Source organism: Pleurodeles waltl, chromosome 3_1 (assembly GCF_031143425.1).
Source record: "Pleurodeles waltl isolate 20211129_DDA chromosome 3_1, aPleWal1.hap1.20221129, whole genome shotgun sequence".
Classification (NCBI taxonomy): domain Eukaryota; kingdom Metazoa; phylum Chordata; class Amphibia; order Caudata; family Salamandridae; genus Pleurodeles; species Pleurodeles waltl.
Genome location: NC_090440.1, coordinates 586,303,388 through 586,331,054, shown reverse-complemented (window position 1 = coordinate 586,331,054; position 27,667 = coordinate 586,303,388). Strand labels below are relative to the sequence as shown.

At 45.1% G+C, this 27,667-nt stretch overlaps 1 protein-coding gene across 1 annotated transcript in view; it reads right to left on the bottom strand.

Annotated features, from left to right (window-relative positions):
* The window catches only part of LOC138283234 (tesmin-like), a 543,145-nt gene that overhangs the window by 153,466 nt on the left and 362,012 nt on the right, over positions 1 to 27,667 (bottom strand). The window contains exon 5 of the mRNA XM_069221270.1: positions 24,045 to 24,100. Within this exon, the coding sequence (XP_069077371.1) occupies positions 24,045 to 24,100 (56 nt within the window). The remainder of the gene's footprint in view (positions 1 to 24,044; positions 24,101 to 27,667) is intronic.

Sequence of the window (27,667 nt, the reverse complement as noted above, 5' to 3'; positions counted from 1 at the left end):
TGGGTCAGTTTGACAGTTGGGCTGGTTGCACCTCACACTAGACGGTGACACAAAGGGAGCTGGGGTGTAGCCCGCATATCCTGATGAGCCATCTGTGCTAGGAGGGAGGGGAGGAGTGGTCATTCACACCTGAAAGGGCTGTGCCTGCCCTCACACAATGCAGTCTCCAACCCCCTGGTGAGTGTCTGGGGCCTGGCCTGGGCAAGGCAGGATTTCACATTCCAAAGAGACTTTACTTTTAAGTAGGCCTACTTCAAAGGAGAAACTGGGTATAAGAAGGGCACCCAAAACCACAGACTTTAGAAATACTTCTGGAACCAAGAGGAACCTCTGCCTGGAGAAGAGCTGAATAGCTGAGGAAGAAGTGCTGCCCTGCCTGTGACTGTGCTTTGTGGAGCTTTCCTGCAGTGCTGCTTCTGCCAGAGTAAGAGGGCAAAGACTGGACTTTGTGTGCCTTCCACCTTGAGAAATCTCCAAGGGCTTGATTTAGAGCTTGCCTCCTGTTGTATGAAGACTCAGGGATAGCAAAGACTTCTCTCTGCCAGCACCTGGAGTCTCAGGAGAGACTCCTGCTCTGACAAGTGGTGCCCTATCCAGTCCTTGGGCCCTTGAAAGGAAAGCTGGTGGAAATCCAAGGAAATCGACTTCGGACGACTTCGGACCGACGCCGCTGCTGAATCCGGTGACACCGCCTGCACCCGACGCCGTGACCTTCGCTGGAACACGACGCTCTTCGCAGGCCCGACGCCGCTGCAGCCTCGCTGAAATCCGCAACTCCGTGGAAGTCGCCGCGCCACGTCGTGACTGACGCCGCTCGAAGTGCGCGGATTCAAAGTTTCGCACAGACGCCGCGATCCCCAACTTCGCGCATCGGCTTGTTTTCACCCTTCACCAAAGGTACTGTACTTGGGGGTCTACGCAACTCCGTGTCCGGCACCGCTGGTGTCGGCTTGTTGGGAACGACTCCGTCACGACGCCGTGTTAACACCTCATCGAAGCATTTTTGTGTCTAAGCGCTATTTTTGAGTTTAAACTTTAAAAAATTCATAACTTGACTTGTGTATGTCGGATTTTTGTCGTTTTGGTCTTGTTTTGTTTAGATAAATATTTCCTATTTTTCTAAACTGGTGTTGTGTCATTTTATAGTGTTTTCATTAAGTTACTGTGTGTGTTGGTACAAATACTTTACACCTAGCACTCTGACGTTAAGCCTACTGCTCTGCCAAGCTACCAAGGGGGTAAGCAGGGGTTAGCTGAGGGTGATTCTCTTTTACCCTGACTAGAGTGAGGGTCCTTGCTTGAACAGGTGCTAACCTGACTGTCAACCAAAGAACCCATTTCTAACATGAGGCTTTACAAGAGAGAGAGTCCCTTACTGCCTCCAACTAAGTTAGTAATCATCAACTGATTGTAAATTAGTTAACTGATGTCATGCACAGTTTTTTAATCAATTATATACTTTCAAATGTTGCAGTGATGTTAGCAAATATGTCATGTAACATGTTAATAGTGATTTAAAATATAAGGTCCTAATCAGTCTGTGGGAGGGATACTGTATAAGGAAATTTCTTACCTGTAACTCTAGTTCTCTCGTAGGGAATTTCCATTATAGCCATAAGCACTGAATAGTCCCGCCCAGTGCGGGGACCCCAGAGCAATTTCCACAATATATCTTCTTAAGTACAGATGTTCACCTTTTTTCAGGAAGGCCTGCAGAGTCACTTAAGAGAGACAAATATTATGCAGCCTATAGGAATAGGCTACAATGGCCCAATTATTTTATCTTGTACTTAAAAAAGAGGCCAGGAAATTATATATGTGTATAATTTCATGTTGTTTTTGTAAAACATACATGGCTTTCACAAACCTTTTTTGGTAGAATAGAGAGATGAAGTAAGGCAGAGCAGTGTAGCACCTTAGGCTGCCGTTATATGAGTTAAAATAGATGCTGCACCTTTAAGAACAGAGACTACCAGTATCCCATCATGCTGAGCAGGTGGCAGTTGCTTCAGTTCTTTAGAGGCGATGTGTGTGTGATATATCGGTTTACTGGTTACTTCTGTCCAATCCACCGGGGAAGAGGGAGGGTTGCTTATGACTATAATGGAAATTCCTCAATGAGAGAAATGGCATTACAGATAAGAAACTATTCCTCCTCTCAATTTACATTTAGAGTAATAAGAACCGAATAGAGTAGCAGGCCCATCCCTACTTAAGGCAGTGGAGAGGACAGAAAGGGTAACTTTGTTGAGTTTTAAACAAATAGATTTCTAAGAGAGGCTTGCCCTACTTGAGCATCTGCTCTGGCATCAGAATCCAGGTGGTAATGTTTGGTAAATGTATGGACAGATCTCCACATGGCTGCTTTGCAAATGTCCGGACTAGGGATATTTCTCAGTAAAGCAGCTGTAGCCGCTTTACCTCTAGAGGAGGGTGCTTTAGGCTTAGCCGATAGTGTCTTTTGGGTAGCACAGCAGGATGCCGGAAACTACTGATCAGGAGATGGATTGTTTAGAAGTGGCCACGTCCATACGGACCAGATCATAGGTAATGAACAATTGGTTCAATCTACGGATTTCTTGTGTCCTACTGAGGTAGAACTTCAAAACTCTCCTCAAATTCAGGGAATGAAGAGTTCTTTCAGCGGGAGTAGAGGGATTCTGAAAGAATGTAGGTAAAGAAATGGTCTGGTTAACATGGAAGTCTGAAGTAACATTATGGAGGAATTTTGGGTGAGTTCTCATAACCATTTTGTTATAGTGGAGGCTGTGTATGGTTCGTGAGAACAAAGTGCTTGGCTCTGGCTAACCCTGCGAGCGGATGTTATTGCTACAAGGAAAGCTGTCTTCCAAGAAAGGTGTTACAGAGAGGCTTTGTGATTAGGCTCAAAGGGATCCTGCATAAGATGAGAGAGTACAATGTTAAGCGCCCAGGGAGGCGAAGAGGGAAAATCTTCTTCAGCCCTTCTAGAAAATCTTTGGTGACAGGGATTTTGAAAAAAGAGGTTTGTGGAGGACATTTTCTGTAGGCAGTAAGGGCTGCCAGGTGAACCTTAATAGAAGAGAATTGCAAGCCAGATTTTGCCAGAAGGAATCAGTAAGGAAGAATGGCATTTTCCTGGCAAGATGTAGGTTCCTTGTTCTTAACGTGTTGAAAGCTGCTTAGCCTGTCTAAGGACGTCCATTCAGACTTGCTGCTGATTCAAGTGTCCATACTGCACTAGCTTAGGAGCGATGCTGCCAAATTCAAAGAGGAGAGATTGGGGTGTACCATCTGGCTTCCGAACTTCGTTAGTAGATCTGGTCTGGATGGCAGCTTGAGATGTGGATGGATAGACTGGTGAAGGAGGTCCATAAATCACCGCTGACGTGACCACTCTGGAACTTTAGGATCATCTTGGCTCTCAATCGGGACAACTTGACCAGTACTGTTGGGATCAGGGAAATCAGCAGAAAAGCGTATAGAAATCTGCCAGACCAATTGATCCATAGGACATTCTCCAGTGTCCCTTTCTGGAAGTAACTTGAGGCAAAGCTTTGGCATTTTCTGTTTCCTGAGATGGAGAACAAGTCGATGTTTAGAGTTCCCCACAGTTGAAAGATGCCTTGGATGACATTGTCATTTAAAACCAATTTGCGGTTTTCTTGCAGGGGTCTGCTGAGGGAGTCTGCTTGAGCATTTTGGACACCTAGAAGGTGAGTTGCTGTGATCTTGATGTCCTTGGCTAGAGGCCATTTCCAGATCGTCTGGTCCTTGTGTGACAAGGGTCAGGACCCTCTCCCCCGTTTGTTGGCGTAGTACATGACAGTTGTATTGTCTGTTTGACCAAGAAGGGAGTGGGGTCTGAACGAAGGATGAAATGCCTTCAGGGTAAATGGACTGCACGCAGATTGATATGGTATGTCGATTCTCTCTGCAACCAGTTGCCCTGGATTTGGAGGTGATCCATGTGGGCTCCTCATCCCAGTAGTGAGGCATTCATGACTATAGTTTGAGGAGGGAACGCCTGATGAAATAGCATACCTCGAAGTAGACTGGTTGGAGAGCACAATCATTTCAGGGACAGCTTTGTATGAAGGGATAGGTGTATCCTGTCTTCCCAATTGTCAGTTGGTCCCATTGGTACTTGAAACATTCCTTCAGAGGTTGCATGTGGAAGCAGGCATTTGGTGTGAGAAAGATGCAGGTGGCCATCGAGTACCGGAGGGAGGATACTGTTCTCACCGCTGGATGAGAGGCTTTCATGAGAGTATGACATATCCAAAGGATCGATAAGCGTCTCTCCTCAAAAGGACATACATTTGCCCATATTGTGTTGATGAAAGCTCCCAGATAATGTGATGTTTGAACAGGATCAGAGGTAAACTTGTTGGGGTTGACATGAAGGTCTAACCCTTGTAAGAGATTGAAAGTCCAATTGTAATGAAGCTGAGCTTCCTGAGACATGGACTCCTTGAATAACCAATCGTCTATGTACGGTTAGACAAATATTTTGTGCCTCCTGAGATGGGCAGCAGCTGCTGCCATGCACTTGGAGAATGTCCTGGGTGCTGACTTCAGGCCAAATGGAATAACTTTGTACTGATAATGGTCTTGCCCCACTCTGAACCTCAAGAAATTTTGATGCTTCCTGGCGATTGGTAAATAAACGTATGCGCCTTGAAGATTGATGGAACAGAGCTAATCCCACTAGTATAGTTGGGGATAAATTTGGTGTAATCCGGAACTTTACTCGCCAAATCCACTTGTTGGCTGTTTTGAGGTTGAGAATGGGTCTGAGTTTGTTCTTGTCTTTATTCTTGACGAGAAAGTACCTGGAATAAATGCCCGCACCTCGTTGTTGGTGAGGAACAGGTTCCACTGCCTGCTTCTGTAAGAGGATGTTGACCCGTGATTAAAACAGCCGGAGTTGGAAACTGGATTGTTTCAGCGGTATGGATGGTGGAGGACTGGTGAACCTGAGACAATATCCTTTGAGAACAATATTCAGAACCCAGGAGTCTTATGTTATGATTTGCCACTTTGCCAGATAATATTGGATGATTCCCCCTACTGGAGTGGGTAACATAAGAGGGGGAAGTAATGGTTCAAGGTTTTGACATGGATGGTTACTTGCCTCCTTCAGGAGGCTGCCGGGTAGATCTTCCTCAAAACTGCTTTCTTTGGTAAGATCGATAGGGTCTCTGGTAGTGTTGTGCACCGCTTTGCTGGCGACCCTGATACCTTAAAGGGTTTGAACCTTCTGGAGATAGAAGCAGCGTTGGTAGGGTCGGAAAGATTTTCTCTGTTCCCTGGATCTCTCTAAGCTGACTGCTTTTAAAGTGTTCAATTCCACCTTCATCCGTGCCATTTCATCGGTATTACTTCCAAAGAGGGTGGTACCAGAGAATGGAAGATTTACTATCCTCTGCTGTGATTCTGGCTTGAGAGATGTAAGGCGGAGCCAAGAGTGTCTTCGAAGAGCGACATCATTGCAATACTCATGTGCCGCTAATAGGGAAGAGTCTGCTGCAGCACTAATAACTTGATTAGATACCATTAATCCATCATTTAGGATTTCCATGAAGACTTCCTTCTTATCTTTATGGAGATGTTCTGCAAACTGGTGCCTGGATTCCCACGGTAACCTATCATATCTGCCTAGAAGGGCAGTGGCGCTGGCTGCTTTCATGGGGGTTGTTGTCATACTGCACACTTTATGATTGTAGGAAAGTACCATCTTGCCTGGCATGTTACCCCCATTTTTCACTGTATATATGTTGTTTTAGTTGTATGTGTCACTGGGACCCTGGTAACCCAGGGCCCCAGTGCTCATAAGTGTGCCTGAATGTGTTACCTGTGTAGTGACTAACTGTCTCACTGAGGCTCTGCTAATCAGAACCTCAGTGGTTATGCTCTCTCATTTCTTTCCAAATTGTCACTGACAGGCTAGTGACCATTTTTACCAATTTACATTGGCTTACTGGAACACCCTTATAATTCCCTAGTATATGGTACTGAGGTACCCAGGGTATTGGGGTTCCAGGAGATCCCTATGGGCTGCAGCATTTCTTTTGCCACCCATAGGGACCTCTGACAATTCTTACACAGGCCTGCCACTGCAGCCTGAGTGAAATAACGTCCACGTTATTTCACAGCCATTTTACACTGCACTTAAGTAACTTATAAGTCACCTATATGTCTAACCTTTACCTGGTAAAGGTTAGGTGCAAAGTTACTTAGTGTGAGGGCACCCTGGCACTAGCCAAGGTGCCCCCACATTGTTCAGAGCCAATTCACTGAACTTTGTGAGTGCGGGGACACCATTACACGCGTGCACTACATATAGGTCACTACCTATATGTAGCTTCACCATGGTAACTCCGAATATGGCCATGTAACATGTCTATGATCATGGAATTGCCCCCTCTATGCCATCCTGGCATTGTTGGTACAATTCCATGATCCCAGTGGTCTGTAGCACAGACCCTGGTACTGCCAGACTGCCCTTCCTGGGGTTTCTCTGCAGCTGCTGCTGCTGCCAACCCCTCAGACAGGCAGCTGCCCTCCTGGGGTCCAGCCAGGCCTGGCCCAGGATGGCAGAACAAAGAACTTCCTCTGAGAGAGGGTGTGACACCCTCTCCCTTTGGAAAATGGTGTGAAGGCAGGGGAGGAGTAGCCTCCCCCAGCCTCTGGAAATGCTTTGTTGGGCACAGATGTGCCCAATTCTGCATAAGCCAGTCTACACCGGTTCAGGGACCCCTTAGCCCCTGCTCTGGCGCGAAACTGGACAAAGGAAAGGGGAGTGACCACTCCCCTGACCTGCACCTCCCCTGGGAGGTGTCCAGAGCTCCTCCAGTGTGCTCCAGACCTCTGCCATCTTGGAAACAGAGGTGCTGCTGGCACACTGGACTGCTCTGAGTGGCCAGTGCCACCAGGTGACGTCAGAGACTCCTTGTGATAGGCTCCTTCAGGTGTTAGTAGCCTTTCCTCTCTCCTAGGTAGCCAAACCCTCTTTTCTGGCTATTTAGGGTCTCTGTCTCTGGGGAAACTTTAGATAACGAATGCATGAGCTCAGCCGAGTTCCTCTGCATCTCCCTCTTCACCTTCTGATAAGGAATCGACCGCTGACCGCGCTGGAAGCCTGCAAACCTGCAACATAGTAGCAAAGACGACTACTGCAACTCTGTAACGCTGATCCTGCCGCCTTCTCGACTGTTTTCCTGCTTGTGAATGCTGTGGGGGTAGTCTGCCTCCTCTCTGCACCAGAAGCTCCGAAGAAATCTCCCGTGGGTCGACGGAATCTTCCCCCTGCAACCGCAGGCACCAAAAAGCTGCATTACCGGTCCCTTGGGTCTCCTCTCAGCACGACGAGCGAGGTCCCTCGAATCCAGCGACACCGTCCAGGTGACCCCCACAGTCCAGTGACTCTTCAGCCCAAGTTTGGTGGAGGTAAGTCCTTGCCTCACCTCGCTGGGCTGCATTGCTGGGAACCGCGACTTTGCAAGCTACTCCGGCCCCTGTGCACTTCCGGCGGAAATCCTTCGTGCACAGCCAAGCCTGGGTCCACGGCACTCTAACCTGCATTGCACGACTTTCTAAGTTGGTCTCCGGCGACGTGGGACTCCTTTGTGCAACTTCGGCGAGCACCGTTTCACGCATCCTCGTAGTGCCTGTTTCTGGCACTTCTACGGGTGCTACCTGCTTCAGTGAGGGCTCTTTGTCTTGCTCGACGTCCCCTCTCTCTGCAGGTCCAATTTGCGATCTCCTGGTCCCTCCTGGGCCCCAGCAGCGTCCAAAAACGCCAAACGCACGATTTGCGTGTAGCAAGGCTTGTTGGCGTCCATCCGGCGGGAAAACACTTCTGCACGACTCTCCAAGGCGTGGGGGATCCATCCTCCAAAGGGGAAGTCTCTAGCCCTTGTCGTTCCTGCAGTATTCACAGTTCTTCAGCCTAGTAAGAGCTTCTTTGCACCAACCGCTGGCATTTCTTGGGCATCTGCCCATCTCCGAGCTGCTTGTGACTTTTGGACTTGGTCCCCTTGTTCCACAGGTACCCTCAGTCAGGAATCCATCGTTGTTGCATTGCTGATTTGTGTTTTCCTTGCATTTTCCCTCTAACACGACTATTTTGTCCTTAGGGGAACTTTAGTGCACTTTGCACTCACTTTTCAGGGTCTTGGGGAGGGTTATTTTTCTAACTCTCACTATTTTCTAATAGTCCCAGCGACCCTCTACAAGGTCACATAGGTTTGGGGTCCATTCGTGGTTCGCATTCCACTTTTCGAGTATATGGTTTGTGTTGCCCCTATCCCTATGTTTCCCCATTGCATCCTATTGTAACTATACATTGTTTGCACTGTTTTCTAAGACTATACTGCATATTTTTGCTATTGTGTATATATATCTTGTGTATATTTCCTATCCTCTCACTGAGGGTACACTCTAAGATACTTTGGCATATTGTCATAAAAATAAAGTACCTTTATTTTTAGTATAACTGTGTATTGTGTTTTCTTATGATATTGTGCATATGACACTAAGTGGTACTGTAGTAGCTTCACACGTCTCCTAGTTCAGCCTGAGCTGCTTTGCTAAGCTACCATTATCTATCAGCCTAAGCTGCTAGACACCCTATACACTAATAAGGGATAACTGGGCCTGGTGCAAGGTGCAAGTACCCCTTGGTACTCACTACAAGCCAGTCCAGCCTCCTACATTGGTTGTGCAGCGGTGGGATAAGTGCTTTGAGACTACTTACCACTCTTGTCATTGTACTTTTCATAAGAGAAAAATATACAAAACAAGGTCAGTGTATATACACATAGCCAAAAAGTTTTGCATTTCCTCTTTTCACTCTTTTCTAAGTGCTGAAAAGTACTTCTAAACTTTCAAAAAGTTCTTAAAAGTTTAAAAAAGTTTTTTTCTGTCTTTCCAAAAAAGTTCTGAAAACTTTTTTATCTTTTGCTATCACTTTAACTCTCTCTAAAAAATGTCTGGCACAGGCCAAAAAGTTGAACTGTCCAAACTTGCATATGATCACCTTAGCTGGAAAGGAGCAAGGAGTCTCTGCATAGAGAGAGGTTTGAGTGTAGGGAAGAATCCTTCCTTAGAACTGTTAATTAATATGCTTAGAGTACAGGATAAGGCCATAAGTGCCCAATCTGTAGAAAAAGTAGCTAATGGTTCTCAATCTGATCCAGGGACTCCCCCAGGAAAAGGTTCAGGAAAGAAACTTCTCAGCCTGCCCATTACTAGACAGTCTAGCATAGTTGGTACAGAGGTTGAATCACATCATACTGATGATGTGCTCTCACATTATGCTGGTAGCCAAGCTGTTAGGGTGCCCCTTGTAAGGGACAGGTCTCCTTCTGTTCATTCCCATCATACCTCTGTATCTAGAAATGTCCCTCCCACCCACCCTGATGACAGATTGTTAGAAAGGGAGCTCAATAGATTGAAAGTGGAGCAAACCAGACTGAAGCTCAAGAAGCAACAGCTGGATTTGGATAGACAGTCTTTAGAAATAGAGAGGGAAAGACAGAAGATGGGTTTAGATACCCATGGTGGCAGCAGCAGTATTCCCCATAGTCATCCTGCAAAAGAGCATGATTCCAGGAATCTGCACAAGATAGTTCCCCCTTATAAGGAGGGGGATGACATTAACAAGTGGTTTGCTGCACTTGAGAGGGCCTGTGCTGTACAGGATGTCCCTCAAAAGCAGTGGGCTGCTATCCTATGGCTATCATTCACTGGAAAAGGTAGGGATAGGCTCCTTACTGTAAAAGAAAATGATGCTAATAATTTCCAAGTTCTTAAGAATGCACTCCTGGATGGTTATGGCTTAACCACTGAACAGTACAGGATAAAGTTCAGAGATACCAAAAAGGAGTCTTCACAAGACTGGGTTGATTTCATTGACCAGGCAGTGAAGGCCTTGGAGGGGTGGTTACATGGCAGTAAAGTTACTGATTATGACAGCCTGTATAACTTGATCCTGAGAGAGCATATTCTTAATAATTGTGTGTCTGATTTGTTGCACCAGTACTTGGTGGACTCTGATCTGACCTCTCCCCAAGAATTGGGAAAGAAGGCAGACAAATGGGTCAGAACAAGAGTGAACAGAAAAGTTCATACAGGGGGTGACAAAGATGGCAACAAAAAGAAGGATGGTAAGTCTTCTGACAAGGGTGGGGACAAATCTAAAAATGAGTCTTCATCAGGCCCACAAAAACACTCTGGTGGGGGTGGTGGGCCCAAATCCTCCTTTAATCAGAACAAGGAAAAGAAACCATGGTGCTATTTATGTAAGATAAAAGGCCATTGGACAACAGATCCCAGTTGTCCAAAGAAAGGCACCACAGCTCCTACCACTACAACCCCTACTGCTACACCTAGTGTCCCTACTAATAGCAGTGGTGGTGGGAGCAAACCTACTAATAGCCAATCCAAGGGAGTAGCTGGGCTCACTTTTGGTAATTTAGTTGGGGTTGGTCTAATTAGGGAGACCACAGAGGCTACTTTAGTCTCTGAAGGGGCTATTGACTTAGCCACTTTGGTTGCTTGCCCCCATAACTTGGAGAAGTACAAGCAACTAACCCTAATAAATGGTGTTGAGGTCCAGGCCTACAGGGACACAGGTGCCAGTGTCACAATGGTGATTGAGAAACTGGTGCACCCTGAACAACACATACTTGGACACCAGTACCAAGTAACCGATGCTCACAACATAACACAAAGCCACCCCATGGCTGTTGTAAATCTCAACTGGGGGGGGGTATCTGGTCCAAAGAAAGTTGTGGTAGCTTCAGATTTACCTGTAGACTGTCTATTAGGGAACGATTTGGAGACATCAGCTTGGTCAGATGTGGAGTTGGAGGCCCATGCAGCAATGCTGGGCATCCCAGGGCATATTTTTGCTTTGACAAGGGCTCAGGCCAAAAAGCAAAAAGGACAGGGAAGCTTGGATCCTGGAACAATGGACCAAGTGCTCCCTAAAGCTAGGGCTAGTAGAAGCAAACCACTTCCTACTATCCCTCCCTCTACAGTGGATTCTACTTCTGAGGAAGAAGAATTCCCTCCCTGTGCAGAACCTACACCAGAGGAGCTGGAAGCAGACACTGCTGAGCTTTTGGGTGAAGGGGGGCCTGCCAGAGAGGAGCTGAGTGTGGCACAGCAAACCTGTCCCACATTAGAGGGTCTCAGACAGCAAGCTGTCAAACAGGCTAATGGGGATGTCAGTGACTCACACAGAGTTTACTGGGAGGACAACCTCTTGTACACTGAGCATAGGGATCCTAAACCTGGAGCTGCCAGGAGATTAGTGATTCCTCAGAAGTACAGAAAGTTCCTCCTAACACTGGCACATGACATTCCCTTAGCTGGGCACCTGGGTCAAATGAAAACTTGGGACAGATTGGTACCATTGTTTCATTGGCCTAGGATGTCTGAGGACACAAAAGAATTTTGTAAGTCCTGTGAAACCTGTCAAGCCAGTGGCAAGACAGGTGGCACTCCAAAGGCACCCCTTATCCCACTGCCTGTGGTTGGGGTTCCCTTTGAAAGGGTAGGGGTTGACATAGTTGGCCCCCTTGACCCTCCTACTGCTTCAGGCAATAGGTTTATCTTGGTGGTAGTGGACCATGCCACAAGATATCCTAAAGCAATTCCTTTAAGGACCACTACAGCTCCTGCAGTGGCAAAGGCCCTCCTGGGAATATTTTCCAGGGTGGGCTTCCCAAAGGAAGTAGTATCAGACAGAGGAAGCAATTTCATGTCTGCATACTTAAAGGCCATGTGGAAGGAGTGTGGTGTAACTTACAAGTTCACAACACCCTATCATCCACAAACAAATGGACTGGTGGAGAGATTTAATAAAACTCTCAAAGGCATGATTATGGGACTCCCTGAAAAACTCCGCAGGAGATGGGATATCCTTCTACCATGCCTCCTTTTTGCCTACAGGGAGGTACCCCAGAAAGGAGTGGGCTTCAGCCCCTTTGAACTTCTTTTTGGACACCCTGTTAGGGGTCCACTCACACTTGTAAAGGAGGGTTGGGAACAACCTTTAAAAGCTCCTAAGCAGGATATTGTGGATTATGTACTTGGCCTCAGATCAAGGATGGCTGAGTACATGAAAAAGGCCAGTAAAAACCTTCAGGCCAGCCAAGAGCTCCAGAAGCAATGGCATGATCAGAAGGCTGTTTTGGTTCAGTACCAACCAGGGCAGAAAGTGTGGGTCTTGGAGCCTGTGGCCCCAAAAGCACTCCAAGATAAATGGAGTGGACCCCACACAATTGTTGAAAAGAAGCGTGAAGTCACCTACTTGGTTGACTTAGGCACTGCCAGGAGTCCCCTTAGGGTGCTCCATGTCAACCGCCTGAAACCCTACTATGACAGGGCTGATCTCACCCTGCTCATGGCAACAGATGAGTGACAGGAAGAAGACAGTGATCCTCTACCTGATCTCTTCTCTTCCACAGAACAAGATGCTCTTGTGGAAGGTGCAGTTTTGGCTGATTGTCTTACTGCTGAGCAGAAAGATAATTGCATAAATCTCCTAGGACAATTTTCAGAACTCTTCTCCATTGTGCCAGGCACCACTTCTTGGTGTGAGCACACTATAGATACTGGAGACAGTTTACCTGTCAAAAGTAAGATCTATAGGCAGCCTGACCATGTCAGGGTCTGCATAAAGCAAGAAGTTCAGAAGATGTTGGAACTAGGAGTGGTTGAGCACTCTGACAGTCCATGGGCTTCTCCTGTGGTACTGGTACCAAAACCCAATTCTAAAGATGGAAAGAAGGAAATGAGGTTTTGTGTAGACTATAGAGGTCTCAACTTGGTAACCAAAACTGATGCTCACCCTATACCCAGGGCAGATGAGCTAATAGATACACTGGCATCTGCCAAGTATCTAAGCACTTTTGATTTGACTGCAGGGTATTGGCAGATCAAAATGTCAGAAGATGCTAAACCTAAGACTGCATTTTCGACCATTGGAGGACATTACCAGTTTACTGTAATGCCTTTTGGTTTGAAAAATGCACCTGCCACTTTTCAGAGGTTGGTGAACACAGTCCTGCAAGGGCTGGAAGCTTTCAGTGCAGCATATTTGGACGATATAGCTGTCTTTAGCTCCAGCTGGGATGATCACCTGGTCCACCTATGGAAAGTTTTGGAGGCCCTGCAAAAGGCAGGCCTCACTATCAAGGCTTCAAAGTGCCAGATAGGGCAGGGTAAGGTGGTTTATCTGGGACACCTTGTTGGTGGGGAACAGATTGCACCACTTCAGGGGAAAATCCAAACTATTATTGATTGGGTTCCCCCTACCACTCAGACTCAGGTGAGAGCCTTCCTAGGCCTCACTGGGTATTACAGGAGGTTCATTAAGAACTATGGCTCCATTGCAGCCCCTCTTAATGACCTCACATCCAAGAAAATGCCTAAAAAGGTATTATGGACAGCAAACTGTCAGAAAGCTTTTGAGGAGCTGAAGCAGGCCATGTGCTCTGCACCTGTCCTGAAAAGCCCTTGTTACTCTAAAAAATTCTATGTCCAAACTGATGCATCTGAATTAGGAGTAGGGGCAGTCCTATCACAACTTAATTCTGAGGGCCAGGATCAACCTGTTGCTTTTATTAGTAGAAGGTTGACCCCTAGAGAAAAGCGTTGGTCTGCCATTGAGAGGGAGGCCTTTGCTGTGGTCTGGGCTCTGAAGAAGTTGAGGCCATACCTGTTTGGCACTCACTTCATTGTTCAGACAGACCACAAACCTCTACTTTGGCTAAAACAAATGAAAGGTGAAAATCCTAAATTGTTGAGGTGGTCCATATCCCTACAGGGAATGGACTATACAGTGGAACATAGACCTGGGAGTAGCCACTCCAATGCAGATGGACTCTCCAGATATTTCCACTTAGACAATGAAGACTCATCAGGTAATGGCTAGTCTTATTGTCCTTCGTTTGGGGGGGGGTTGTGTAGGAAAGTACCATCTTGCCTGGCATGTTACCCCCATTTTTCACTGTATATATGTTGTTTTAGTTGTATGTGTCACTGGGACCCTGGTAACCCAGGGCCCCAGTGCTCATAAGTGTGCCTGAATGTGTTACCTGTGTAGTGACTAACTGTCTCACTGAGGCTCTGCTAATCAGATCCTCAGTGGTTATGCTCTCTCATTTCTTTCCAAATTGTCACTGACAGGCTAGTGACCATTTTTACCAATTTACATTGGCTTACTGGAACACCCTTATAATTCCCTAGTATATGGTACTGAGGTACCCAGGGTATTGGGGTTCCAGGAGATCCCTATGGGCTGCAGCATTTCTTTTGCCACCCATAGGGACCTCTGACAATTCTTACACAGGCCTGCCACTGCAGCCTGAGTGAAATAACGTCCACGTTATTTCACAGCCATTTTACACTGCACTTAAGTAACTTATAAGTCACCTATATGTCTAACCTTTACCTGGTAAAGGTTAGGTGCAAAGTTACTTAGTGTGAGGGCACCCTGGCACTAGCCAAGGTGCCCCCACATTGTTCAGAGCCAATTCACTGAACTTTGTGAGTGCGGGGACACCATTACACGCGTGCACTACATATAGGTCACTACCTATATGTAGCTTCACCATGGTAACTCCGAATATGGCCATGTAACATGTCTATGATCATGGAATTGCCCCCTCTATGCCATCCTGGCATTGTTGGTACAATTCCATGATCCCAGTGGTCTGTAGCACAGACCCTGGTACTGCCAGACTGCCCTTCCTGGGGTTTCTCTGCAGCTGCTGCTGCTGCCAACCCCTCAGACAGGCAGCTGCCCTCCTGGGGTCCAGCCAGGCCTGGCCCAGGATGGCAGAACAAAGAACTTCCTCTGAGAGAGGGTGTGACACCCTCTCCCTTTGGAAAATGGTGTGAAGGCAGGGGAGGAGTAGCCTCCCCCAGCCTCTGGAAATGCTTTGTTGGGCACAGATGTGCCCAATTCTGCATAAGCCAGTCTACACCGGTTCAGGGACCCCTTAGCCCCTGCTCTTGCGCGAAACTGGACAAAGGAAAGGGGAGTGACCACTCCCCTGACCTGCACCTCCCCTGGGAGGTGTCCAGAGCTCCTCCAGTGTGCTCCAGACCTCTGCCATCTTGGAAACAGAGGTGCTGCTGGCACACTGGACTGCTCTGAGTGGCCAGTGCCACCAGGTGACGTCAGAGACTCCTTGTGATAGGCTCCTTCAGGTGTTAGTAGCCTTTCCTCTCTCCTAGGTAGCCAAACCCTCTTTTCTGGCTATTTAGGGTCTCTGTCTCTGGGGAAACTTTAGATAACGAATGCATGAGCTCAGCCGAGTTCCTCTGCATCTCCCTCTTCACCTTCTGATAAGGAATCGACCGCTGACTGCGCTGGAAGCCTGCAAACCTGCAACATAGTAGCAAAGACGACTACTGCAACTCTGTAACGCTGATCCTGCCGCCTTCTCGACTGTTTTCCTGCTTGTGCATGCTGTGGGGGTAGTCTGCCTCCTCTCTGCACCAGAAGCTCCGAAGAAATCTCCCGTGGGTCGACGGAATCTTCCCCCTGCAACCGCAGGCACCAAAAAGCTGCATTACCGGTCCCTTGGGTCTCCTCTCAGCACGACGAGCGAGGTCCCTCGAATCCAGCGACACCGTCCAGGTGACCCCCACAGTCCAGTGACTCTTCAGCCCAAGTTTGGTGGAGGTAAGTCCTTGCCTCACCTCGCTGGGCTGCATTGCTGGGAACCGCGACTTTGCAAGCTACTCCGGCCCCTGTGCACTTCCGGCGGAAATCCTTCGTGCACAGCCAAGCCTGGGTCCACGGCACTCTAACCTGCATTGCACGACTTTCTAAGTTGGTCTCCGGCGACGTGGGACTCCTTTGTGCAACTTCGGCGAGCACCGTTTCACGCATCCTCGTAGTGCCTGTTTCTGGCACTTCTCCGGGTGCTACCTGCTTCAGTGAGGGCTCTTTGTCTTGCTCGACGTCCCCTCTCTCTGCAGGTCCAATTTGCGACCTCCTGGTCCCTCCTGGGCCCCAGCAGCGTCCAAAAACGCCAAACGCACGATTTGCGTGTAGCAAGGCTTGTTGGCGTCCTTCCGGCGGGAAAACACTTCTGCACGACTCTCCAAGGCGTGTGGGATCCATCCTCCAAAGGGGAAGTCTCTAGCCCTTGTCGTTCCTGCAGTATTCACAGTTCTTCAGCCTAGTAAGAGCTTCTTTGCACCAACCGCTGGCATTTCTTGGGCATCTGCCCATCTCCGAGCTGCTTGTGACTTTTGGACTTGGTCCCCTTGTTCCACAGGTACCCTCAGTCAGGAATCCATCGTTGTTGCATTGCTGATTTGTGTTTTCCTTGCATTTTCCCTCTAACACGACTATTTTGTCCTTAGGGGAACTTTAGTGCACTTTGCACTCACTTTTCAGGGTCTTGGGGAGGGTTATTTTTCTAACTCTCACTATTTTCTAATAGTCCCAGCGACCCTCTACAAGGTCACATAGGTTTGGGGTCCATTCGTGGTTCGCATTCCACTTTTCGAGTATATGGTTTGTGTTGCCCCTATCCCTATGTTTCCCCATTGCATCCTATTGTAACTATACATTGTTTGCACTGTTTTCTAAGACTATACTGCATATTTTTGCTATTGTGTATATATATCTTGTGTATATTTCCTATCCTCTCACTGAGGGTACACTCTAAGATACTTTGGCATATTGTCATAAAAATAAAGTACCTTTATTTTTAGTATAACTGTGTATTGTGTTTTCTTATGATATTGTGCATATGACACTAAGTGGTACTGTAGTAGCTTCACACGTCTCCTAGTTCAGCCTGAGCTGCTTTGCTAAGCTACCATTATCTATCAGCCTAAGCTGCTAGACACCCTATACACTAATAAGGGATAACTGGGCCTGGTGCAAGGTGCAAGTACCCCTTGGTACTCACTACAAGCCAGTCCAGCCTCCTACAATGATCCATGGAGTTTAACTTCCAAATCTCCTTATCGGGAGGCACTGTAGAAGTGGGAGTAGTGGAATGTTGTTTGTTTGTCACTACTGTGATCACTGAGTCTGGTGTAGGATCTGTCTGCAGGTAATTAGGATCTTGCTCCGGAGGGCAATACTGTTTTTGAAGCCTGAATGAAGCGGGCTTAACCAAGGCTGGTGTCAAAAAGAGGTCCACAGCAGGTTCAGGAAGACCTGGCACTAGAGACACCATCGATATTCCTTGTCTTGACACTGATCTGAGCCACCTCCTCGACATTGACCCATGGATGGACCGCAAAAAGAGAGGCGCCGTACCTCTCCTCAACGTCAACGCTCTTGATGCCGACTGGGACCGATGGCGTTTTTCTGCTGTTTTCTTCCTCGCACGCCCACAGAGACAGCTAACAGAGCCCTGGTAGAGGTTGGACTCTCTCCTCGCCCTGAGGTCCTATCTTCAGACTGCATCTGTTGTCATCTTCACTCCTAGGTACCATGGAGATGAATCTTCTGCATGTCCTTCTGGGTGCATCAGGAAAGGTTCCTGCAGTGGCGACAAGTTTCAGGAACCTGACTTTCAAGAAGGCAGAGAATACACACCTCATGAGGGTCTGTCTTGTCCATTTTTCTCCCACAGACTGTGCATTTGTTAAAAGAGAAGGCATTTTTCTGTCAAAACACCTCTTTTTTTCTGTCAGGAGAAAACAGAAAAAGCCAGAGAAAGACCAAATACATCGTATGAAATGGTTGTAAACTAAGTTCAGTTTAAAATGTTGAGGAAAAAAGCCAAATATTGGCCGAGCTCAATGCTCCAGGGTCCTGTTAGCAGGAGCTGGAAAAAAGAACTGAAGAAACAGCTACCTACTCAGCATGACGGGACACTGGTGGTCTCTGGGTTCTTAAAGGAGCAGACTCTATTTTAACTACACTTCCCTGCTTTACTTCATCTCTCCATTCTACCAAAAAAGGGTTTGTGAAAGACATTTATGCTGTTTTACGAAAACAATATAAAATTATATACATATATAATCTAGCCCCTTTTTTAAGTACAAGATCAATTATAAGTGTTTTTAGGAAAGCTATGGAGCGTGAAGGGGCAGAGCCAAAATAAATGACTGATTAGGTAACAGTGTGACCAGCCCTCCAATACCACCCATGGAATTTGTGCTGTTGGCACTGTGAGCAATGTGAAGGCATTGGCTGCCATGGAGCACGAGGGGGAGACACAAAAGAAAAAAATGAGTTCACCCACGCTGAAGTATATCAGCAATCGTGCAATTACCCATGTAACAGGGTCAGTCTACAAGGCGGTAACAAAACCGCCATAAGACAGGGCAAACGTAAAGCAATTACCAATGACATCAAGGGATTTTTAAAAGGCAAGCCCACAAATGAGTGAAAGTAATCGGCTTGAGATGGGTGAGGTCAAAAGCCCACAATACTTTCAACAGGTCAAAACGCTTACGCGCTCGACCTAAAAAACTCACCCTCCTTCAAGTGAAGTCGATCCAGAGAGGGTCTCTGGTCCTCTCCCAAACGTTATTTATGATCAGGGCAATTCTGTGATAACAAACTTTTGGTGGTCTTTCTACAATTATTCAACAGAATCACACTCGGGAAGTCCATTTTGCAGTAGATTATAGAGAATAAAACCTAGTCAACAAGCCACTTTTGAAGACCCCATTAACCCCAGTTAACTGTCTTACACTGAGGACAAGCGTATAAAATCAGTTTACTGGCTTCAAGTCACTTGGGCTCTGCCTAAACTAAAAGCATTCTAAGGTAATCAGCGAACAGAACCTCAATAGAAGACAAAACAAAGATCCTACACCTAACAAAAAGGCAATGCAAATGTGTGTGCAAGAGCAGAAACAAACTCCTAAGCATACAAAACAACCATGCCAGAGCTGGTGAGACACTTCAACCCAAAATGTTGCATCCAATTTGTCTTAAGGACAATCCATCATTTTAAAAGACTTGCTGATGTTAAAGCTTCAACACAGTCCACAATACACAATACTTTCAAGGAGAGCCAACTGTCAGACATCATGGAAAACACTGCAACCTTGTCAGCCCTGGCATATGGTCCCAACAAGAAAGGGGTCTCAGACAACATATATTCAAATGCGAGCAACAAACTGGAGCTTGTGAAGGCTAGTACACCCAATAATAAAACTGAAAATTGTGAGCTATTGAGGCAGATCAAAACATTAAGAAGCATTATTGACAAATGGACTAACCGAAAACACTGAAACTCAGACAGACCCAGTACAAGCCTCAAAGAAGAACATTCACCTCAACAGTAGCGCCAAACATAATTTAGCAAACAGTTTACGTCCAGCCAAAATAAACGCAAAGTTAACCCATGGTGAATAACCTACTAAACACTGAGCTTAAGCAGTGAACCATCCGATAGCAAAGGAGTCCAAAGAACTGGGCTTGCCAAGTTAAAGGTTTGCCTACCTGTGTTGCAGTAGAGATCTTCGGAAGATCATCGATTCAGAAGTTCCACCCTTTTCCTCAATCACTTACAATCAACTAATCAACTTTATTTTTAAACTGAGGCAAACTCCTCAGGTCAAATAAGGAGCCCTCTGGTTACACTTTGTAGTCCAGAAACAGAAACAACGACAATCTGGCACTCCTCCCCGTTAAAAAAAGGGGGAACAGGCATCCTCTATAAAATGCTTACTGGCACTCTCCCAATATGATCAAATAGTTTAAAAAAAAAACATCGAAGAGCTTCAATTCATCATTCCTCATACATTAACTACATCACATTTTTACCACCGAGGGGCCCCCAGGAGTAGAACCGACCTAAGTAAACTGGTGCACCAAGGAGAGAGGTGCAGCCGTTCTCATGAAGAATTCCTTCTTCTCATCATGGGGTATAACCCTCACCACACAACTAGAGGAGGCATTTCCAACAGTTCGGTTAAAAGGTCCCAATCTGGCAACACCTAAACAATTTCAAAAGATAGGAGGTCTTCAATGTACTCCATACTGAAGAATGTGATTGGAAAACCCAAAATATAGATTAAAAGGACAAAAGCTGGCATGAGGACTCAAATGTTGAATATCAACACGTCTCTACCAATGACCAAGACTGGAGTTGACTCACTGTTGTCCTGCTTGGACAGTCGAAGGAAATGAGATAAGGCCCATGAAATGGGCTGTTGAAGTGCAGACATCTGTATTGAACCCTAAGTGTCTGATCCTGGAATGTGAGTGGACTGAAAAGCAAGACCCACAATGAACAAATTATTTATTACAGGAGGAATTGCAGTGCCATGCTCTTGAAAGAAAGATGGGCAGTAACATCATAGTTTTTTGTGAGTTCAGCAACTTTGCTAGTAAAGTTAAAGTCAAAGGACATCCAAAGGGTGGTCTCTTAAAACACAAAGCAACAGATAATAAGGACAAGACAATTATCCTAAAGCTAAATCTTCCCTGGATATTGTGGGTAAAACTTAAATTGGTTGGCTAAAACCAAAAATCCTTTAATTATTTTGAACCTCTACATACATCCAGCAATCAGTGAAAAAAGAGAAATAGCAAATCAGTTGCAGCCTCTGTTGACTACCCAGCAGGCCAATCTCAACTAAGCAGAATTCATCCACTCGGAAGATTTCAATACAAATCTTCTACGTATACCAAATGGTGCTGAAATTGACTCACAAAATCTGACATGGCAGGATTTATACAAGAGGCCCATAAAGCAGTGTAAACCCAATAAACTTGGCAAAGAGATCCTGAGAGCATGTGTGGCCATTTGTCTAAGGTCTTTAAAGAGACGTTTTTACACTGATTTTCCACCAAACACCTGTATTACTACCAATATAGGTTCAACCATTGACTGTACTATGGATACCTGGGGACTGCTCAACTCAGTACGTTCCTTCAAAATGGACCGGCTAGAAATAGATCACTGTATATAAGTAGCAGTTTTGCACACTGGGGCACAGTCTTTTCAGACAGCAAGATCTCTGCTAAATTTAGCCACTCCAGATAATGCAAAAAAATAAAATGGAAAGTCACATGTCGCACAAGATAAAATAGCAATAAGAAGGTCTATTAGAGCAAGCTAAAAATTCCTTGACCAACTCAGTGTTAACGTTGGAGCGCTTTTCTGAAAAACACCTCAATCTTTACCCAAATAATAGGTGTTGTAAAAGCCTCTAACTAAACAAATTCAGCCATCAGAAGAGATGGGATCTGCTTGAGCTGCCATTTCTAAAAACAGACTAAAATTGTCATCAAAGAGTCCTGAGCGAAACTCCTGGTAAACTCCTGGGAACCAATCACTTTAAACCACGCTAGTAGGGCAAAGAACTCCCAGGGTTTCTGGAGGAAAGTAAACACCTTGGAAAGGGGTCCTCTTACTGCACACAATGCCAACATTAGTGAACAAGCATGGATCACCTCAAAAGGCATTTTAGGGTGGCAAAGGATTTTGCAGCCAGATCAATCATTCCAGCTTTGCCTCAGGCAGGAAAGCAGATGGCGAAATAATCTTGCTCACCGTATTGCAACTAGAAAGTATTTGAAAAAAGTAAAACAGGAAGTGGTTGTGGCCCTAATGGGCTGCCACAATTACTTTATAAGACGAATTTGGCATTCTGGGCGGGAGAATGAAATCATGAAGCAAGACACTATACTTGAGATGTGGAGAAGGGTGAGTCTACATTCAATTTTTTAACATGGTTGCAAATCAGATCCACTCAATTATAGGCTTACCAATTTACTTGGCAAAAGGGCAAAATACTATGCCAGACTCTTAGTACAAGATCTGTGCGCTTGGGTAGACGAGCAGGAATTATTCCATTTAATCAGACTGGTCTCCGTCCAGGCAAGGGCACTTTAACAAACATAGCTGTTCTTACTCTGAAGGCAAGCAAGGCCTATGAAACAAGAACAATGCTTCAAGACTGCTTTGTTGATCTAGAGGTAGCCTTTGATCAGGTTTGCAGGCCACTGCTCTGGCAGAAGCTATTCAATTGGGGATATGTGGAATACGTTTGAAACCAATGCAACTGCCTCATACTGATACATGGATCAGGATTAACTAGGCGATGGAAAAAAGCTTATCGCGGAAAGTAATTATGAACATTGACATGAAACAGGACTGTGTGCTTTCCCCGATTGTATTTAACATCTTTAGCTTCCAACTGAACTAGATTTGGCAAATGCCCAAGCTTCAAAATTAAGCAGGATTCCTTTAGCTAACATTCTCTAAACAGATGACACAGTATTGTCGAACGAACCAAAATCGCCTTGCAAGGATTGCTAAACACACTTGGTGATTAATCAGCAAAATAATGTTTAGAAATCAATTTAAAGAAGACAAAGGTGGCAACATTTACCAGAAATAGGACAAAGGCAGGACCCGGTACCTACACAATGCAAAGCTCACTGAGGACTGTTAATATATTTGTGTAACTGTAGACTCTAGATGTTCGATCTCTGCTCACAAAGTCGCAATAAAAACCAGGGCGGCTTTACTATTGTCGGCCTTCTTCAAATTACAAAAGGGCTGTAAGGCAAATCAGTGCTTCCATTACTGAGAGTATTGAATGCCAAAATTTTGCCATGGCTCTCTTCTGGGTGTGGATGAGAGGCTTAATCTCAGGATTTCCAGATATTTTTTCCGCTTGACTCCTTCACCGCCCCAAATTTTGGCCTTATAAATCAACAATTTGCAAAGCAGAGAGATTTTATGACATTTTGGTTCAAACTAAAAAATACCAGCTTGATCTCATTGGACTATTTGCTGTCGCAAGAAATACTGAACCCCGTCCGGAAACTGAACTTTAGCGACTATTTTACAAATAGCTTGAAGACTCTCCAAGTTGAGCAGTTATAGGATATGTCTCTTTCATCACCAGTTTTCAAAAAACAAATAAATAACTGCATGTATATGACAGTTATCTTTCCTTGAAGATAAAAACAAGTTCGCCAAGATATCTCATGCTTGGATTATGATAAACAGCTAGTGCCAGTTCGACAGGCAAACCTATCTGGACAGTTGCCACAAAAAATTCACCAGAATTCAGTTATGACCAGCACTTGGGAGACCTGCCCACTCTGGACTATTGGCCAAAATGGCTGATAAAGAGCACGAATAAAACATGAAGATGGTGTCATCAAGAACAAGAATCTACACGGCACCTCATCCGCATCTGTCCAGCACTTCTCATAGAGCGCAGGCGCCTGCTACAACCCCATTTTAATTTTTTGGGAGGGTACAGTTGTAGACAAGCTGTTATAGAGTGTTACAAAAGGAAATAATCTCAGACTTAACACCCAAACCTTCAAATTTTTAACCACTAAGGCAAAAAGACATTCAACCACAACAATGTAGTTCTAACGAACAGGCCCTTCACAATTGGATACACAACATCACATTTGAGGTTTTTTTTCACCGGCACATTGGCACTTTAAGAACAAATCAAGTTTTAAAGTAAATTAAGGACTGTAATGAAACTTTGTTTTTTGCACCGTGTACCTGATCTCTCTATGTTTTTATCCTGTATTTTAAATCGCGTTTTTGTTTTTCAATATTGTGAGTGCTGTTTTGCAAAGGTTCTGATTAACTATGGAGTAAAATGTATGTGAATTTTAAATTTGAAAGAAAGAAATATTCATAATCAATACAGCAGGGCTTTTCTCATTTTAACTCTGGTTAAATACATTCATTTGTGTACAGGTTCACCTGTAGGTTTAAAAGCTGCAAAAGCTTCCTCTGTCAGCCCAGTGGATGGCACAATTAGTGCTGCTGTCCACAGGTGAAATTTAATTGTCAATACTATTGGTGTATTTTCCAGCATCCTTTACTACAGCCTTAACGAAAAGTTAAAATATAAGGAATACTACATTTTCCCATGTGTTACGGGTCAGAGCACATGCACTGGGGACTGGATAGCAGTGCCACAGTGTGAAGAGTTCAAAACCAGCAATGCCAGCAAACAAAAGGGAGTGATTACACAAAAAGAGAGGTTTTCTCACAGCATGTGCGAACTTATGAGTGAGCTCATATTCATTCACCAGCAAACCTGTTAAATTGTTTAATACTTACACCATCATCGCCACTGCCATGAGAAGAATGTAAGCCGTCATAACACTCTGTCATTGCTACAATACAAGTAAATTGATATTACAATGACATACAGCTTTTTACAGTATCTAAACCATTTAATTGTAATCAAAACAGTGTAGTGGCAGTTCTTCTAAAAGATGGCATAATTTCACCCGCTTTTCTGTGCACCAGCCACCATATTCCCAAAGGGACAAATCACAATGGTGAATATAAAAGTCATTACTTATGTGTAATGCTCGACATAGGCACTGTACTCTTACTTTGTAGAATTATACCAATATGCAGAATGGATGTCCGAAACACACTTTAAATTGTCTTTAACCAACAAATAAAAATGTAACGTTCTCTTTTTAAAAAATACAAGCAGATTTCCTATATAAGACTATGGGTTCCCTTTAAAGTCTAAAGTCTAAAGTCCAGCACATTCCTATTATGTCCTGTTTAAGAGATGCAATCTGAGTTCTAGTTTGAGCTCAGTGAGGGATACCAGCCATTTCAAAGACAAGGGAAAGGTAGGTCTGATATGCAAATAATTATGTTACCCACAATGGAAGAAAAACTTTAGAGGTAAACCAATTTTCCTTCTCTGTCATGTTCTGTTCCTCATAATGCAAACCAATCAGAATTTGGAGGTGTAAGAGCTGCTAGTCTACATCATGACTGAGGCAGTTTCGTCCATTAAAAAGCATGTACAAATTGCCAGATGACAGCCTAGCATATTTGGCCACTGGGAATATTATAAAGAAGGGTTGCTTGGAAGAACAGGCACTTAGATACCTGGGGAAAGATTGATGTGGTCATTAATACCAGAGCTTGATTGAGTACTAAAGTATACAGAACAGTATAACACCAGATTAATGTGAAGAGTGAGATGGGCAGTGCTTAGCGCTACTTGGTTCAATTCAAAATAGGAAAATGCTCATCTATTTCGACAGTCTTCATCTCACTAATGCACCAACCTGGACGCGTTATTAAGAATACCTTTGACTGGTAAATATATGCAAGCTCTCAACTATTCATAAGCTCAAAGGAAGGCCCTAACCAATTACATTCAACTCCCAGGCTGAAGCTGGCGTTCTAACAGTGAACATGGGTTAAACAGACCCTCAAAGAGTATTAGTACAAAGAGGGGAGAAGACAAAACAAGAGAAGAGAGCAAGGAAACACATGTGCTTTGTGGAGAGCTGAATATATTAAAAGAGTCCCCTCAAGAATACACTTCGAACTGATACAGCTTAGGGTGAGACAAAATGCTCCTGAGTGGGACAAACGCAGGAATAGGAAAGGAAGAAAGGCAATCTAATCAAGAGGAGATGAATGAGATAAACAACAAAGCCATCTAATCATGAGTAAAGTGCTGATCCAAAGTCCACTATAAGTATATGCTATGTGCTGGAAACATCTGGCCTGCCTAAAGACATAAAAACTACATTGATTCATTGGATCTTTTTAGAAACTATAGAAATAGTATCTTTAGAAAACCCCAAAGTGCTACTGAGAGGACAACATCCCATTGTATTTCAAATGTGTATACTTGAGGTCAGTCAGTGCACTGAAACATATATGACGTGAGCCAGTGTGTTGGAAATTGGATCTCTAGTTGGCAGTCAGTTTACACCCTGTCCAAGAAGCGACCCTCACTCTAGTCAGGGTATGGGAGATACACAGCTCAGATAACCCCTGCTCGTCCCCTTGGTAGCTTGGTACAAGCAGTCAGGCTTATCTCAGAGGCAGTTTGTAAAGTATTTGCACCAGGTATTTGCACCAACACACACAGTAACACAGTGAAACACCACAAAGGACTCCACATCAGTTTAGAAAAATAGTCAATATTTTTCTAAGTTAAACAAGACCAAAATGACAAAAATCCAACATACACAAGAGAAGATATGAATTTGTGAAGTAAAAAGAGTCGTAATCCGTAGAAATCAATGAATGCATTGTTTTAGCACAAAGTACCTGGTATGCGTGAAAAATAAAGCTGCACGGATGAGCATGCGTCGATTTCTTACTCGCAAGGGAGGCCGTGCATCGATTCTTCCTCTGCCCGATAAGTGATGCACCGGTTTCGGGATCAGCAGCCTCGGGTCTGTGCCGTGATGTTGAAGATTTTGATGCCTAGGGACGATGCATGGAAAATCCAGAGGCTCTGCAGCCATGAATCTGTGCTGAGCTGGTGGTTCTTTCCCACTGGTTCTACCAGCTTCTCTTTCCAGGGGCCAAGGGTCTGGATGAGGCACCTCTTGGTATGCAGGGGGTCTCAGCAAGAGAGCCCAGGTGCTGGCAGATTACGTCTTTGATGGCCCTGAGACTTCTTAACAGGAGGCAAGCTCAGTCCAAGTCCTTGGAGAATCTTCACAAGCAGGATTCACACTAAAGTCAAGCCTTTTGTCAATATCAGGACAGTGCGCGCTCTACGGGCGACGTAATGCTAAAAGCCAATCCTTATGTAATGTAATGATTGATGCATTATGTGTTAATGCAGTATGTTAATCTTTTGCATTGCAGAGATTCATATTAAAACATCATTAATGCTGTTTGCAATGCATTGCTCATTTTCAAGACTTTGCTGCAGGATTACAGGGTGTGGTTAGGATGTGGTCACTATTCTAAGCCTTTCTAGAATCCTTTCCTGCAGCCTGGCTGGGTGTGGCACGTGGGCGGGCCTGGGTCTATTTAAGGGACCCAGCCCAGCTCCACGTGCTCACTATTCAGAGGTCCCGGTGCAGGCAGCAGCATTTTCCTGAGCTACTGTTCCGCAGGCCTACCTAGGATTTCCAGGCCCTGTCTTCATTTCCTTGGTGATCTTCAAGCAGGGCGGTAAGACGGAGGTCGGGTTAGGCCCCCGACTCCGTTTTCAGAAACACTCGAGTTTTGGGCCTTTTGGTTACATCGCGTGTGCGATGGCTTTCTTGACATTTAAGTCTTACAGTTCGGATCGGCAGTGAGCGCGATCGTATCTTGGCATTTAAACCTTGATTGTTGAATTGGCAACAGAGTGCACAATTCATTCTTTGCATTTAACTCTTGCAGTTCGGATCAGCAGTGTGCGCAATCGTATCTTGGCCTTTAAACCTTGATGGTTGAATCGGCAACAGAGTGCGCAATTCATTATTGGCATTTAACTCTTGCAATTCGGATCAGCAGTGTGCGCTATTGTATCCTGGCATTTAAACATTGATGGTTGAATCGGCAACAGATTGCGCGATTCATTCTTGGCATTTAACTCTTGCCTTTCGGATCAGCAGTGTGCGCAATGGTATATTGGCATTTAAACCTTGATGGTTGAATCGGCAACAGAGTGCGTGATTCATTCTTGGCATTTAACGCTTGCAGTTCGGATCAGCAGTGTGCGCGATCGTATCTTGGCATTTAAACCTTGACGGTTGAATTGCAGCAGTGGGCGCGATTCATTCTTGACATTTAACACTTGTAGTTCAGATCGGCAGTGTGTGCAATTATGTTTTGACATTTGAACTTTGATGGTCGAATCGGCATCAGTGCGCGCGATTCATTCTTGGCAATTAAAACTTGCAACTCAGATCGGCAGAGAGTGCAATCTTACTTTGACATTTAAATCCTGATGGTTGAATCAATGGCAG